General features: G+C 45.0%; 1 protein-coding gene across 4 annotated transcripts in view; it reads right to left on the reverse strand.

The window, feature by feature from the left end:
- HtrA2 (HTRA2-related serine protease) overlaps positions 1 to 16,990 on the reverse strand; it is a 74,438-nt gene that overhangs the window by 34,966 nt on the left and 22,482 nt on the right. For all 4 annotated transcript variants that reach the window (XM_050168284.3, XM_055064970.2, XM_055064972.2 and 1 more), the window contains exon 4: positions 1,963 to 2,187. In XM_050168284.3, the coding sequence (XP_050024241.1) occupies positions 1,963 to 2,187 (225 nt within the window). The remainder of the gene's footprint in view (positions 1 to 1,962; positions 2,188 to 16,990) is intronic.

Genomic DNA, 16,990 nt, shown 5'->3' on the forward strand with positions numbered 1-16,990 from the left:
CAAATGAGTGGAATGCTAGAATGTGAAGTAACTCTAAATAATGACTGCAAGACCATGTCAGCGATTCATTAGAAGGAAAATTGCCAAAGCAAGATAGCAAACAGGACCCGTATTTTCATGACCAGTTAAGAAAGTATTAAAGGCCTCTGTTGGTATTATCTTGCTTTGGCTCTCCCTTGCAGTATCAGATTTTCCTTATTTTATGAATGTAGCTGCTTCCAGACGGACAGGTGTGCCTTATGCCAATGCACACAATGCAACTAATAAAATTCCAGAATTATGATGACTCGCAGTTGATCTACAATACTGTACTTGATGACACCTATAAATATAGCAGCCAATTCATTGATCTTATGATTAGTTTCCCTACACCACTGCTGCCTGCTGCCATGAAAGATGCTGCTGGTGGTGCTCCTTAGTAGGCTGAAAAGCAACTATGGAAAGGAGCACAGTTTTCTTTTTTCTTTTTTTCACCATGAGGAACTGACTAAACCCTTGCAATAAAGAGGCAAGGAGGTGATGATGAAATGATTCTGCAATAGAAGTGGCGTTCAGGGGGATGCGCTCACACCCTGCCAATAATCTGAAAAATTCATAGCAGAGTTCTCTCCAGCATTTGCCTCAAGGTAGCCTTGAACCCAAGTACAGTGGGAGAGTGGCAAGGACTACATGCATCATGACACTGGCAAAACAGATGCACGTGCACTCTGAGCATGGTGAGATTGGCAAATTGTGGCTGTGTCATTGATGTTTGACATCCACCAATCCACCACCATTTTTGCCACTGCTTATCCGATTGTTCTGTTTCTCACCACGAAAAATGACCTAGTACTTGCATCTCTATTTTGTGTCACCTTTCTATATTAGTCCCTCCGCTGTCAGAATAGCAAGCTCCTGAATGTACACTTTGCTTAGGGGTGTGCGAATATATAACTTTTCTAAGACGAATGGAATACGAATCAAATATGAATACTTAGCTTCAAATATCAAATCAAATAATGATATGCACGAGCATTTATGAGCAAGTTGGGTTAATTTGTTATAATGGAACATTGCAATCTGCATTGTCAATGTTAAAAAACTACAATAGTAAGCTATTGTACTAAAGCATGGAGTACTTGACTCATTTAAACTTGAAAAACTTACCACTAGCTCTCCTCGCCAGCCTATGCCTTATTATACCGCATCAAATGCCCTTAAATGGGAGGCATTTAACCCTGTGCCAGTCATCACTCATCCCACTTCTTGTCAAGCAATATGCTCAGAATTGTAAATGGCGCTGCAAAAAAAAAGAAAACGAAGAAACAAGGAAGAAAAAAAAAGTGCACCCTCACTGTCTGCAAACTCGTGTACCTTGCTGCTGAAAGGCTGGCTTTCCCGCACAGTTCATACGTTTAGTGGCTAAGTACGCTTTGCAGACGAAATTTCGCTAGCAGCACGGAAATCGTAACAAAATTCAGCAGAATATCGCCCCGGTATTCTGATTCGATAGAAACAAATGCTAAGAACCCTGTTTGCTCTCGCACAACCAGCAATATATTCGACAAGATTCCAATATTTGCATCCAAGCGCATATTTGAACATTTTCGAATATATATTTTTCGAATCAAATACAAATATTAAAAATATAATATTCGATAATATTCGAACTTTTCGAATATTCGCACACCCATAATTTTGTTTTTATGACCACTCACTTGGTCGAACACATTTCTGATGTACTCTGAAGTTCATTCAAGTTTTGCTATATAATGAAGTTACTGTAGTATGACTACAGAATCAAGGCACCGCAGCATCATTTCTTTCTAAGTGCTAAACAAAACCTGTGTGGGCACGCAAGTTAATGATTTTCCAAGTGCAAGCTTATTCTCATCTCCAAGCCTCATAAAACTCTGGCGTGCCCCATAAGGTTTAGATGTGCATTAGAAAGCACAAAATAAATGCAAAGAGAGGAGCACAAACCAGGTTGATGAGGGGTCCTCCCGAGTTGCCAAAATTGATGGCGGCATCAGTCTGGATGTAGTCCATCTCATTGTGAATGCCGAGCTCCTTGCTTGAACGGTGTACGGAGCTGACCACGCCAGCCGTGATGGTGTTGTTGAGGGCAAGCGGACTTCCCATGGCAACCACCCACTCGCCGGGTCGAAGTTGGTCTGTGTGGGTAAGTTGTAGCGTCGGCAGACCCTTCTGCAGTAATCAGCGTAGAAAGGCCTGTGAGTACCCACGTAGCACACCTCAACCTCGAGATTAAACACAGTACAGATGCCCAATTTTTTAGTGCATTATTATTACAAACAGTAGTTGTAGGCTAGAAAATGAGACAATTGTGTTTGTTCAGTCATCACACTTTCGTTCTTTATGGCAAGACTTGTTGCAGTATCATTGCAGTATTGTGTACCCGATGCGCTTATGTGCTCAAAATGTCAGGTGGTTTGAGGCCCTTTAAGACATTTCTTCCCCTTCAGCATCACTAAAGTATACAGCAGCAGTTCACGTAAGAATCTATAATTCTTATGTGAGCTTCATTGTGCATCCACAAATATGAGCTGCCCACTTGGACTAAAACATACTTCAGGTAAAGAACAGGAACAGAATTGATTGTCCCACATGCAGTGCAGTATTTTGAAGACACTGGGCCACATTAAAAAATTTACCTGATGTAAATCATTAGTGCAAAAAACAAACCGAAAGAAGAGAACCCACTTGATAACCCCACATACAGTAAATCCCTATTATTGTATTTACTCAATTCTAATGCACCCTCGATTGTAAGGCGCACCGCACCCGTTTTTCGTGTCCAAAAAAAAATAAAGGAAAAAAAACCACCCTCGAGTGTAACGCGCACCCGTTTGCCGTGATCTAAAGAAAGAAAAGTCCAGAAATACAACTTTCTCTCATTTGGAAAAAGCAAAGATTTACTCGCAATGCACTAAAGTTGCGATAAGTAAAAAAAAGGTTGCAGTTTCGTGCGAAAGGCGAAGCATCGATTACAATAGCAAATTAGTAGACAGCTATACGAAAAGTAAGGATAGTAGTTTTATCGGCCGTATAAACTTTTAAACATTCGCTTACTAACTAAATTAATAAGCATGGTGTCAAGCGCACACAAGCATGAATACGTCTCACTCAATGACCGCGGAAACTCTATCAAAATGCTGGAGTGAAGAAGTGCTGTAGCAGGAGCAAGGGAATTGACCTTTATGCAGCCTCTCACTTTGATGCGAACTAAGCGACGAGAGCACAGTGCGGTGCACCTAGATGCGTAGGCTCTTGTCTCCACCACAGGTCGCTTTCAAGATGGGGACTGCGCAGCCACGCCGTACATAGCAGCCACTGGTGTAGAACGCCTCCCGTTTGCACCAGTCCCGCACAAGCGCTTCGGCAACTCTGACCACTCGTGATGTGGTCTGATTTCTGTTTGTCTCCGCACACGCGATCATTTTCCTTTTAATTGCAGCAATGTGATGAACTAGGCATGTCTTAGCAATCGGCACTTCCATGCTGATAGAGCAAACGCAGAAAACGGGAAGATGGACGGTGCACTAACCTAAAGGAAGCATTGCCTAAGCACACATACTACAGCACATGGAAAAAGCTATGGCAGCTAGGCTCGAAGTGCGTACGAGGCAGCCATTTTGAAATACTGATGGCGACATGGTAATGCAGATTTAGGGTCATACTTGATTCTAACATGCACGCAATTTTTGGACCCGTTCGGGCGGAAAAAAAGTGCGCATTAGATTCGAGTAAATACGGTAACTCAAAGCTGTAAAAACCAAACAAAAATATGAGATACAGGGAGTTTCGAGATAAATGAAATCATGGAAATAGAAGCCTGCTGGCCATGCATAGCCCACATATAGCCTTTCCAAAATGCAGCCAGCAATATTCTCGGTCACTTTCGCATGCAGTGGCACTGGACACATTGACATCTACGAGCAACGGCGTTAAGCCCAGATCACACGTATGCTTGCGCACACACGTAAGCTCGCATCTACGCGCCTTGCGCCTGCTGTGCCTCGTGAGGAATGGTGGTTTGCATCCACAAAGACGCGCGACAGCGCGCACTCACTGGGCTCACTCATAGATGCCTTGGAAGACACGACTTCGTACTTTGTTACTGACAGTGTTTCAAAATGCTTAGATATCTATAAACGTAATTGTTATTTTTTTAGAGCTGTTAGATCAGCACAAAAGGAAAGAGTAAGCACTTTCTTGCACAATATAAATCTGTTTTACTGTACGTTGAGTTCAGTGAGCATTGCCGGCTAGCTCGTTCGCTACCATTGGTGTCGATAAAATAAAATGTATTGCAATTTTAGCACAACATAATAGCGTACACGTTGTGCTAACCAACATAGGCGCTATATTTTTTTAAAGAGCTGCATGCGGTCATGTCGCAAGCACCACCATTCTCTGATTTTACAGCCCAGTGGCTCATCGCCATCGGTGGCTGCTAACGGAGTCGACACTGCAAAGGCGGCATTATGAAAACATGTCTATGCTGCTCGCACAGACAGCTCGCTGCTTGTGTTTTTATTGACATTATTTGTGTAAAACTATAGAGCTGTGCAAAGACGTTCGTTTTAACTTTTTTTTTTTACGAAGTTACGCAGTATTTCGAGTGTACATGCAGGGGCGCCGGTTCTGGGCGGAGGTTAGCGCAGCTCACTCGTTCATACCATACTTGTGTCCCGAACCGTCGCACATGGCATGTCAGACTCCGACACGTCGTACGACAGATCGCATGCAAATTTTAACCATGTGTCTCCCGCTTAAACTTTGGATTGCCTTTCTGTACTTTGTAGAAAAACTGGAAAGCAAAACACAGGCCCGCTATTACACCGAGAACCTCACTGGTATTCAGCAGAACAGAACGTTGCTAATTCATTAGTTTCAGAGGAAGAAAAAGCACTTGAGTCTATTTAACAGAAATTTCATTGATAAAAAATGCAGCAGATCCAAGGTGCCCTGTTGGAATCCGTAAACAGGGTGCTTTCTTTTCTTTCTTGCTGCAACCAATTTTTTAAAGATTGCCTATGGCAGATAGCACAATTCTAATCTATGATCTAAGTTACTCGATGAGGCGGTCATTACTTCTAGGAGAAGTCAAAATGTTCAATTGTAGAATTAACACTTTTACGTTAATTAATATTTTAATTAATTGCTGTACCGCACATATTTGAATCTACAAATTATAGTTAGTGAGTCCGCGTGGCGTAGTCACTTAGAAGGGATTCTCTGGACAGTGCCTGTTTTGAGATATTAATTTTCAAAGTCTCCGACGAAATGCATTGGCGTTCTAGTTACTTTTTCATTCATTCATTAATTCATTCTTTATTTACATCATATTTTACAAAATACAAAAGCCTTACTGGACCCATAGCCATTGGCTAGTCCCGGGTCCATAGTGAACTTAGGCTATAAAACGCAACAGGCGAGCACACAAAAGCAGTAGACATATTACATAATAGTAATATAAAACATAGATAACTCAGACACGAAAGTAAATATAACTCAGCGTTCTTTTATCCTCAACGCGCGCGAGCAACAAAACAGACATAATACTTAACAATGACATTGACATTCACAACTTGAGCAATTGACATGTACAACTTAGACAGGAATCTAAATTTAAAGTAGTTTCTTTTTATCGACTGTATTTTTCAAAAAAGTATTTTCTCACAGCAGACCTAAAGTTACGGGCTTCTTTTATATGTATTGGCAAAGAATTCCAAATAAGTACGCCGTTAAATTCCACGAGTCTTTTCCCGTACAGATTTTGACATGGGGGCAAATTAAAGCACTGATTACTTGCAGCTCTTGTATTTCGTAACGGGATTTTAAACAAGGTAATCGGAAGTGGATTATTGTTTTCGATAATACTATGAATTACCTCAGCAATTTTCAATTCATACAATGCCTGCACTGGCAACACATGCAATGAGCTATACAAGTACGTACTGGATTGTGTACACCTAGATGAGGTAATCATTCTTAATGCGCGTTTTTGCAGACGGAATACAGGCTCAAGGTAAGTTAGAAAGGTGTTTCCCCATGAGTCAATACAATACGATATGTGGCTCTGAATGAAGGAGAAGTACAGAATGCGTAGGACAGGATATCCGAAACATTCACGAGCCTTAAGAAGAATATAACATCCGTAAGCAAGCTTAGAACAAAGGTGTTTAATGTGAGTTTTCCAGTGCATGTCTGAATCAAAGAAAATACCTAAATATTTCTAGGAGACAACTTGTTGTAGTTTAATGCCACATAATGATATGTCCAGTATTTCAGTATTGAGCTTTTTCTTCCTGGAATGAAAAACTGTATACTTAGTCTTAGTAAGATTAAGGGTCAGTTCATTAGACGTGAACCACTTAAAAACATTATCTAATTCTGCATTTATTTTATCCTATATATCGGGCAGACTGTCTCCAGTAAATAGAAGAGCGGTGTCGTCAGCATACATCAAAGCCTGTGAATGCCTAAGCGTTGCAGGGAAATCATTTATGTAAAGTGAGAAAAGCATGGGCCCAAGAACGGAACCCTGTGGCACACCAGTTAGTACAGTTTGTAAAGTAGACGTATAATTTTTAAGTATTACTTGCTGTTTGCGGTTACTAAGGTAGCTTCGAAGCAGGTTCAGGATTTTGCCCCTAAACCCTAGATTGTTAATCTTGTTCAGTAATATCTGATGGTCAACTGTATCGAAGGCCTTTTTTATGTCTAGATAGACAACGACCGCAATTTTATTCTGCTGAAGAGCCGTATTAAGTAGGTGCGTTAGGGTGAAAACAGCGGTGGAAGTTGATTTCTGAGGTCTGAAGCCGTGTTGGTGGGGGCTCAGTATATTGTATTTGGATATGAATTTGTTTATGTGCACAGAGAGTATCTTTTCAAATACTGTGTTGATCACGCTAGTAATAGAAATCGGCCGATAACTTGATGGACTAGAGCGATCTCCGTCCTTATAAATCGGAATTACTTTTGCTATTTTTAATTCTGAGGGATATGTTTCGGAATCAAGGGAATGATTAAATAGGTGAAGGAGGGGACCCGCTAATATGTCAATGTTGTCCTTAATTAGCTTAACAGGTATTTGGTCCAGCCCAGCTGCCTTAGTTCTTAGCCCATTAACAACTGCTATTATTTCATCCACTGTGATATCCTCAATTACCATAGTATTCACCACTGATTGGATAGGCTGCGTACATTCGGTGACTTGAGGAAGTTGGTTTGCTAGTTGCGGTCCTATATTTACAAAATACTCATTAAATTTACAAAGAAATTTAAAGAAACCACTGTTTTATGCATTGAAGCACAAAAGTAAGTGGAGCACCAATGCATCCTGATGGACACTTTGAAAATTAATATCTCGGAACTGATGCTGTCCAGAGAATCCGTTCCAAGTGACTACGCCATGCGGACTCAGTGGCCATAATTTGTAGATTGAAATATTTGGTGTAAGGTAATTAATTAAAAAGGTTAATTAGCGTAATTATTCAATTCAACATTTTGATTTTTCATAGAAGTAATGGCTGCCTCATCGAGTAATTTAGATCAAGGGTTAGAATTGTGCTATCTGCCATAGGCAATCTTCGTACAGCTAAAAAAAAGCACCCTGTATACAGCGAAGCTTTCCATAAATGCATAAAGAGTGCTGGAAGACGTGTTTGTGTTTATATAATGTGAACGCAAAGTGAAACCAAACACTTTATTTACGTTAGCGACGAATAGAATGCACCTTTGAACACAACCAGCATTAAAGGGGCTGAAAGAGGAAAGCTGGCTTTCTTCACCACTTGTATGAGGTACCCGACACCCCCTTGGAGGCGCGGATGCAACCGCCTATGCGGTTGTCAGGCGGTGCAATGCATGCACAACATGAGGCCATCTTCTCCAGTGCCCTCTCTCTCGTCTCATCACTGCTCTCTGTGTCGCAGCCCCCTTGCCCTCTCCACCAGTGGCCAACAATCCGCTTGGTGAAGACATACTGTTGGGTTAGTTGGTTAGTCATGATGGAAGTGCCTTGCCGTATTTCATCATGAACCCGTGTGCAGACTGGGTTCCCCCCTCTACATTCCACTGCTGCAGGCGAAGTAGTGTGAACCATCACTCCTATATGGTACTGCCGTCCCACAGCTGAGTGTGACCCATTCGGTGAGAATGCATGAGCAGCCGGGGTCAGCAAGAGAGGTGCAGCGACGTTTGCAAAGAAAGCCTCACTTCAAAAAATTACAGTGACGTTTCACAACATGAGTGCGGGTTAGGTGCTTGCATATGGGTTTCATTCCTATATAATTGCAATAGCAATTATATCGACACTTCAGCTGCATCTCTGCCATCGTCATCGGCATGATATTCCATATAAAAGTGCAAGGGCGACAATATTGTCCCTGCGTGCCGTGTGCTGTATATGCAAGTGAAAGTGTGCGATGGTGAGCCGACGATGGCGGCTTAAACTTGCGCACACAAGGGAGGAAAGCCGGAAGGAAGCATTACATCTTCCGTCGCGCACTAGGCTCTGGGGGGAGGGGAGGGAAGGGTGGCGGCCCTATGTTCTGGCAGCAACTGTGTATTCTGCAGGCGTGCGTGCTCTATCTTGAAAGCGATCTATGTGGAGGGCAGAATCTAGATGCTTCGACGGCTCATACCTTTGTGCATGCTGTGTTCTCATCGTTGAGTTTGTGTTGAAGCAATAGTTACTGCCATAACACACACGTAACCTGTAGCAACAGTCTGAGAAGGCCAACCTAGTGTGCTTCCGCCTACACTCCTCCTCCATGACGCTTTGCCCCGTCTTCTTCCCCGCTTTGCTGAACACCACCTAGACTTGTCTCTAGGTAGCATTGCTTTACCGTGCACTCATCGCGCTCTTTCGTATATTTCCCGGCATGCGATTCTCTTCACCACCTCCAGGCACCTTTCTGCTCCGGAGCTTGCTTCCTTCAAGGCTTCAAACATCACATCGCCGATTTCACTACTGAGCCATGTACATTTGGCCATAAAAATATTTTACAGACCTTCATATACAATACTCTATCTCACAAGAAACTTGCAGCACTGCCAAAGGTACGAGGTGTACACAGGCAACATTCTTGCGCAGCTGAAATATAATTACGGGCGTGACAGTCCGATTATCGGCACATAATACATTACAGCGATGCATAACTTGTTAGAACCTTCACACATGCACACCGTATACTGCAAATGACTGTGATGGTTACTGTCGGTAACCGCAATAGCCACCTTAACCGTGATTACATAGCAACATGGCAGCGTCCATCCAGCCTACAGACCGCCAGCTTCGATCTGAATTCGTCCTTGTAGCTGGCTCTCTGCCCTGATAGTCAGAAATAAATGGTAAAATCCATCGTCGCTTAGTCTCATCTCACACTGAGGGCACAGCATTAGATATATTTTATCGTTATTACCAAGATCAGCCATTTGTTTTGATGCTGCTAGGACTACAGAGGTGGCACCGAGCCATAAAAGTGGTTTGATTTCTAGCAAGCAAATGGTGCCACAGCATTACAGTGCCTAGAATACTTGAAGTGTGAACAAATTCAAAAACAAATGCTTCTAGAAAGGTGAAAGCAAGAACTCAAGCTGTGCGATGCTTAAAGGCCGAAGTGAAACCATTAGCTGAAATAATTTTGCAAATTAATGCGGAAAATGAGAAGACTGAGGAAGAGGCACTTCTGAGAAAGACTGACAACCTTCCTCCTAAACAGAAAGCTGCTATCCTTCAATGTTTCGAAGCTGCAAGCCGAAAATCATTAAAGGGCATGCGCTACAGATCTGAGTGGGTTTTGGAATGTGTCATTATGTGTCAAGAGCCGGCTGTAAGAGCATGTACGCAGAGAAAAAGTTGTTATGCTTACCAGCCACACTTGCCTCAGAAATTTTATGAAGTATGAGAGCAGCTTCAGTTTTAACTCCAATGTTCTCTCAGGAATTGCAAAAAAAAATATGCACGAGTTTCAGCACTATAGCAATCTCAAGACACATGAAATGACACTCGCCGAAAACTTCAGAGTGGCACAAGGTACTGGAAAAATTGATCGCTTTGTGGACCTTGGTGTGTTCACTCCTGACCACGAAAAGACCATGCCTTGTGACCATCGCATGGTTGTAATGTTTCAGCTCTTGTCTGGGTCCTGGTATTTATATTAGGTATTAGGTATTTTTGCATCTAGAGGAAATGTGAAGGCCCACTGGCTTTCAAATATTATTTTGGAAATGGTTGTTTTATCAGAAAAAGCAGGGCTTAAAGTTGATTGTCATTTGCGACAGGGCATCTTGTAACAGTGCGATGTGGCATCAGTTTGGTGTACATGATACGGCTGCCGTTGTCCCACCGTCAGCACAACAGTCTACTGGAGATAGCCGACACCTTTTCTTTCTGTCAGATTTTCCGCATTTGATGAAATGCATGAGAAATGGCTTCATAAAAGGGGGCTACAACACTTCAGAGGGTCATGTTGACGTGCGGCCAATCAAAGTTGCCCATCAATTGGACAAGTGTGCAACAACACTTAATTGAAGCGATGCCTAAGATTACTCAAGTACATGAAAATCCAAATAATTTCTGAAAGATGAAGGTAAATTATGCTTTTTCACCTCTTCAGCACCAAAGTCCTGCGCGGGCTTTTTTTTTTTTTTGTACAACGAGAATTTCAAAGTCCTGCACATACAGAGCACCAACAGAACAGTTTATCACCTTTGTGCAGAAACTGATTTCTGTCATGACCTCAAGAGTACCTTCAGCCGCACTGAGAAAGAGCTCTGAAGAAGTACTGCAAAGTGCCCTGGGCTACATCAATAGGTGGGAAGTCAACACAGGGCCCACAAAGGCAGGCTTTTGTCACACAGCACAGCTGAAGGCCTTAGAGTCACCATAAAAGGCACACTGCAACTTCTTGAATATCTGACTGAGTGTGTCGGATATTAGTATTTACTAACCTGACGTCTCAGCCAAGACCCCAATGAAAAGTTATTCGGAACAATTCGGCAGTTCTCCATCTGCAATGAGCATCCTACTTCATCTGAGTTCCTAACAGCGGTTAACCTGGCGAAAGCACTAGACACAGGAAACTGTGCAGGAGGTGCTCTCATGTCCCTAGTTGGAGTGGATGAAGCCACCAACCAAGCAGACACTCTAACTTTAATTGATAAGGGAAAACTTGATGAGGCTTCAAGCGACTTGGCGACCATGTCTACCCACCGCAGACCAATTACGCCAGGCTGGATGTGTGGCTCAAAAGAGGGTGATTGTTACAAGGTGTTGGGAATGTTTCGACCAGCTTTTAACATCTGCTGAAGACATGAATGAGGGTCTCTCCTCCTTTACAGCTTTTTGCAATCAAGGAGGCCTTTTGCATCCTTCAATCCAGCTATTTGCATTTGTGGAAGCTTCAGAAGATTTGTTCACAATATTTGCATTTGTGAAAGCTTTAGAAAATGTGTTCACAATGTGACTCAGTTGGAACGAGCTTCAGTGAGACAGTATGATGGAAGTTCTTCACATCATGCAGAATGTGCCCAGTGTCAGGTGCCAGGCGCACCAGGAGAAACTGACAAACAACGTAATGAAGGTCTTTCTTCTCACTAGGCTTCACTGTTTTACCAAGTCCCTCAAGAAAGATTGACCTACAAGCGAAAGAAGGAGGTACCTGAAACTAAGAACAACAACTTGAATGGCAGCGACTGATGTTGGACCTACACCGCGTCCTCACTTGTTCGATGTAGAAGCCAGTGTAGTATTTGCGAAGGGAGGCACCGAGCACCGTTGGTGGCTCCGAAAGAATGACACACACACTAGTTCCACACCACGCCCAACTTACCCTTGGCTGCAGCAAGGGTGTTTATATATCTACAGTGAGGTGCCCCCTGGGGCCACCGAACACAACAAAGTACTGAAATATAATATACAACATTTCTACTCCCCATAACAAAAAATAGTATTAAGCTATACGTAGTCGTCCAGGTGCCATGGACGCCGGCACTCTCATTGAGACCGTGCCGATTGCTGTGGTGGTTGAGGTCGTGACGTGAGGGATGACGACTGTTGGCGTGACTCAGGTGACTCCTCTTGTTGCCAAGGCTTCACATCTTGAGGTTGTGACGTGAAGGACGATGACCAATGGCGTGACTCTAGTGACTTCAATTGTTGCTGAGGCTGCGCATCTTGAGGTTGTGACGTGAAGGACGACGACTGCTGGTGTGACTCGGGCAACTCCACTTGTTGCCGAGGCTGTGCATCTTAACCCTTTGACGGTCAATGACGTAAATCTACGGCGCCGCGAACAACTCCGAAAATGGTCGATGCCGTATATTTACAGCGCTGTCTGTACGTTTAAAAAGCGTGCCAATTTCCTAACTTTTTCTTTTCTGTCATGTGCTGCCACTATGTGGGAATACAGGGAATTTTTTTCACACGCCTCCCTCTCTCGGTTTTTGTTGCATGGTTTGTTTTATAGCTAGTTTGCTCCTGCGCGTCTATATACTACCGCTCACGCATTGGCGCACGCACGGGCAGATGGCAGTTTGGGCTTTGTTCCGCGGGCGGTTTTAGCTTACTGTGCTTGTAAAACTAATGGCTGTCTCTTTGCTAATCGCTCAAAGGGCGACCGCTTGTTTCTCGCTCGTTTAGTGCTCACGAGGGGTGCGCATAGGAAGGATGCCGCCGTGCATGCGTTTCCGTTGCTTTTCTTTCTTTTTTTGGGGACTTGCGAAAACTAATTGCCTCTGGTTGGCGATAAGATGAAGATTATGTTTCGAATTCAACAGAGGTGAGCTGGGGGCCGTTGTCAGTTAGTTTCCTCAGGCAGTCCCTCTCTAGAAAACACGGAGGCCAGGAAACCGATTACAGAGTGACTAGTTACACATGGTGTGAAAATCACCTCAGGCCACTTAGAGTAGTAGTCTACCATGACTATGGCATACCGGCAGTCTTGAGGGGCTGAATGAAATGGACCCATGATGTCTACAGCCACCTTCACCAAAGGTCAGGGAGGGTATTCCGTCGGCTCTATGGGCCCCGGTCGAATCTTGGCCGACTTGTCAGCACTGTTGCAAGTTTGACAGCCGCATACATATTGCTCGATATGTTTGCGGAAAGCTGGCCACCAATATGCACTGCGAAATAAGTCTTGGATTCTGACGATACCTGGGTGCCCCGCATGCACAAGTGCAAGAACTTCTTTCTGCAGTTTGCTAGGAAGGACAACTTGGTCCCCTCTTAGGATACTATCCACCACAGATAGTTAGTTCCTGACCTCATAGTATGGATGCAGCTCTTTAAGAAGTTGGTTCTTTGGATGCCAGCTATTCATGGGATGGTCCATAACTTGTGTCAGCAGTGGGTTACAGGCCGTGGCCTGTTGTACTTCAGTGTTAGATATCATGGCCTCAACCTGGGCGACTACTACTTCTTCAAAAGCAAAGGAAGGTTCGGAGGTTGTGAGAGAGGGCACCTGCAACCTTATTCTGCTCACCTTTGTGATACCGCACGGTAAATGTGCAATTGAGAAGACAAGCTGTCCACCAACCTATTCTTAGTGGTTTCCTCCCAGAGCCCTTCTCAGAAAAGAGTGTAGCCAGAGCCTGGTGATCTGATCAGTGTAAACTTTCTTCCCCTGAGGTAGACATGCCAATTTTCACAAGCCCATAGGCAAGCCAAAGCTTTTTCGCCAGTGGAGTACCTGCGCTCAGCTGGAGAGAGAGAATGAGATGCAAATTTAGTAGTTTGAGTGTTTTCTCCGTCGGTCTATTGCAAGACAGTGCCAAGCCCACAATCCGAGGCATCTGTGGATGCCACAATAGGAAGGGTTGGGCCAAACAACAATAAAATGGGTGTATCACGAAGATACTCTTTCACCTGCTGGAAACTGTTGTCAGTGGCCACATCCCAGTTGAATGGAACATCTTTACGCAGCAGATGGCGAAGTGGTTCAACTATGTGGGTCATGTGTGGCACAAACTTGAAGTAATATTCAGTCAAACCAAGGAAAGAGCACAGATAGATTGGAGTGGATGGGTGGCTAAAAGTCTCAACCTGCTGAATGTTCTTCTTAAGAGGTGATATGGCCAGAGCGGAAATCTTGTGTCCAATAAAGGACAGTTCTTGGACATCAAAGATGCACTTGTCATTCAGCTTTAAGCCCGATGAAGAAATTCACGCTCGGCCGTCAAAGCCTTTCAGAAAGGAGCCGTTGCAAGACAAGCACTACAAATATTCAATAGATCTGCACCGCTGCAGCATCACACCATCTGCTGATTCCCGGCACACCTCGGAGAGATCGAGGACCCCCCTCCCAATCTCAATGAGATGGCTCACAGGAGCGCACAAGACCTAACCCTCCGCAATGCCACCTATTCTGGTCGTGACCATCCCAGCGAGAATCGGGACCCTCCCTCCACATATAATGAGATCACAAAGCACTTTTATCTAGACCACAGAATATACAGCACAGCTCACAATAAGCTCACCAGGCCTCAAGCCCTCATGTTCAGAATGCTACAAACCAAAACATACCCCACGCAAAACAGACTACATCACTACATGCCTGACCCGTACACAACATCATACTGCGAAAATTGTCATAGCACACTAGACGTATATCACTTGCTCTGGCCGTGTGGTCGGACTCATGCGAACAAGAATCAAGACTCCGCCAGGCTACAAGAAGCATTACGCAGCACGGGCCTGGTGGAGCAGCTCTGGGCCGTCCAGCAAGCCCACGATGCGGCCAGGGGGTTACAACTCCCGGTCCCTACGTGGGAATAGCCCGCTCTATGGGGCCTTGTGCCCCGTAGCTCGCAGGACCTTTCATTAAAGTTATTCCATCCATCAATATGTTCTATGACATCTTGTCGTAATAAGTTTTCTATTTCCTGTTTGACAGGTTCTCGCAATGTGAGAGGGAGCTGCCTGATCTTTACGCGTTGTGGTGGAACTGCAGAACATGTCTGAACCTTATAAGTGACACCGTGTGCGAGGCCAAGGCAAGGAGTAAACAGGTGCTCAAAACGATTCAACCTAGCTGGTAGGTGGCCCACTGCACCCGATGTGGTGGATTTTTGTGACGTCTTAAATGACACAGGTGGCAACTCATGGGGAACCTCGCGAAGGGGCGATGCACTCGAAGGACACCAGGAATTCACCGGGACTGGCTGGGTAGTGGTGCCGCAGCACTGAAGGCTGTTGCCTGTGAGCAGCATGTTCAGTTGACGGGTTGCATCAATACCAAGAAGGGATTGTCCATTTTTTACAATGTAGAACAGTATCTCAGCAGTGCGGTTTCTGAATGTTACCAGAGCTTAAAAACACCAGAGAAGTGAAACGATAGTGCCTGAATAGTCTCAGTATTTTGGAGGGAGCTACTAGTCTGGAATCGGACAGCTGAGGCCCGACAAAGCATTGCGTGAACAAGTCTTTAGACAGAAGGGAAACCGAGGAGTCAGTGTACACAAATAGGGGATAAATGTTTTCCGTTAACCTCAACATCACCGTAAAATCCCACACTCTGGACAACTGGTTGTGGCTGGCTGTCTGGCAGGGCCATCGACTGGACACGATCTGAATGACGAGGTCTGAAGGGACTGGGTGACCTGGAGGCTTGCTGGTGCCATGCCAGTGGTGACCCCGCAAAGTGGCTATGGTGACACACCGTGGCAAAATGCCCCCTCTTGGAACGCTGGTAGCAAACCTAGCCGTGCGGGGCAGTTCTGAGTAGTAGCATGCTGATAGCCACAGTTCGGGCAGCCAATCGAAGAATTAGGTGGCCAGCTGTAATGCTGGCACATCGACGAAGGTCCGGTCAGTTGACGAGGCCGGGGCTCGGTAGAAGGCATGAAAACCTGTGGTAAGGGATGGCGCTGCCCCGGACATTGTTGGAGTGCTGTGCTTAGCTGTACAAGCGCTTCGGGCTTGTATTCCTGGAAGCGACGCTGGACGCGCTCAGAACCTTTGATGATCTTCACGGCCTTCTCGAACATAAGTAGGGGCTCTTGGACAAGCAAACGCTTGCTTAGCCGCGTAGAGGTCAATCCAATTAGTAAGGAGAAGCAGCTGGTCCTTCAGGTCACCAAAATCGCACTGGTTTGCGGTGTCTTGCAATTTGAAGAGAAAGTTTTGGGGGGATGTCTAGCCTTGCACAAGGTTCCAAAACGAGAGCCATGCTGTGGCTACTATATCTGGAGGACTGAACTTGGCAGTTAGCATTTTCACCAATATGGAGTAAGCATCTTTGGCCAGCCCCGGCATTTCCGATGCCGCAGCGAGTGCAACCCATGCTTGCCTCTGACCTTCAGTCCCAAAAGTGTTTTCAACAATGCGGCTTTGCACTCTGCAGAAAAACTTTCGCCGCCAGCAGCGAGCAAGTATGTTTCAAAATCTTCAAGCCACCAAGTCCACGGTACTGCTGGTGTTCCCGGATGGTCCCAAAACAAGGGAAGTTTTCCTATCAGGTTAGTCTTGTCGGGACTGTATGACTGCGCATTCTGCAGAAACATTCCACTGTGCGTTGTTTACACCACCAGACATTTTACGGAGCTTCCTGGGGGCGGTGACTGGCGATGTGCGACGCGATTAGCCGCAATGCGCTGAGGGTGACGGGCTGCTTCGGCAGGCTGTGTTTGTTGCGATGAAAACGAGCTGAATGGGTATCACCGCAACTGGTGTTGCCGATGAGATGCTTCCTGGCTGCTGGCTGCAGTTGACAAGTGGCGGAAAGTGGAAGGCATTCAGGACACATGTCAACTGTGCCATTGTAGTGTTTACGAAGTGAGGCACCGACCACGGTAGGTGGCTCCGAAAATGACACACACACACACACACACACACACACACACACACACACACACACACACACACACACACACACACACACACACACTGGTTCCACACCACACCCAACTTGCCCCTCGGCTGCTGCAAGGGTGTTGATATATCTACAGTGGCCCCCTGGGGCCATCCAATGGA

Source organism: Dermacentor andersoni, chromosome 1 (assembly GCF_023375885.2).
Source record: "Dermacentor andersoni chromosome 1, qqDerAnde1_hic_scaffold, whole genome shotgun sequence".
NCBI classification, from domain to species: domain Eukaryota; kingdom Metazoa; phylum Arthropoda; class Arachnida; order Ixodida; family Ixodidae; genus Dermacentor; species Dermacentor andersoni.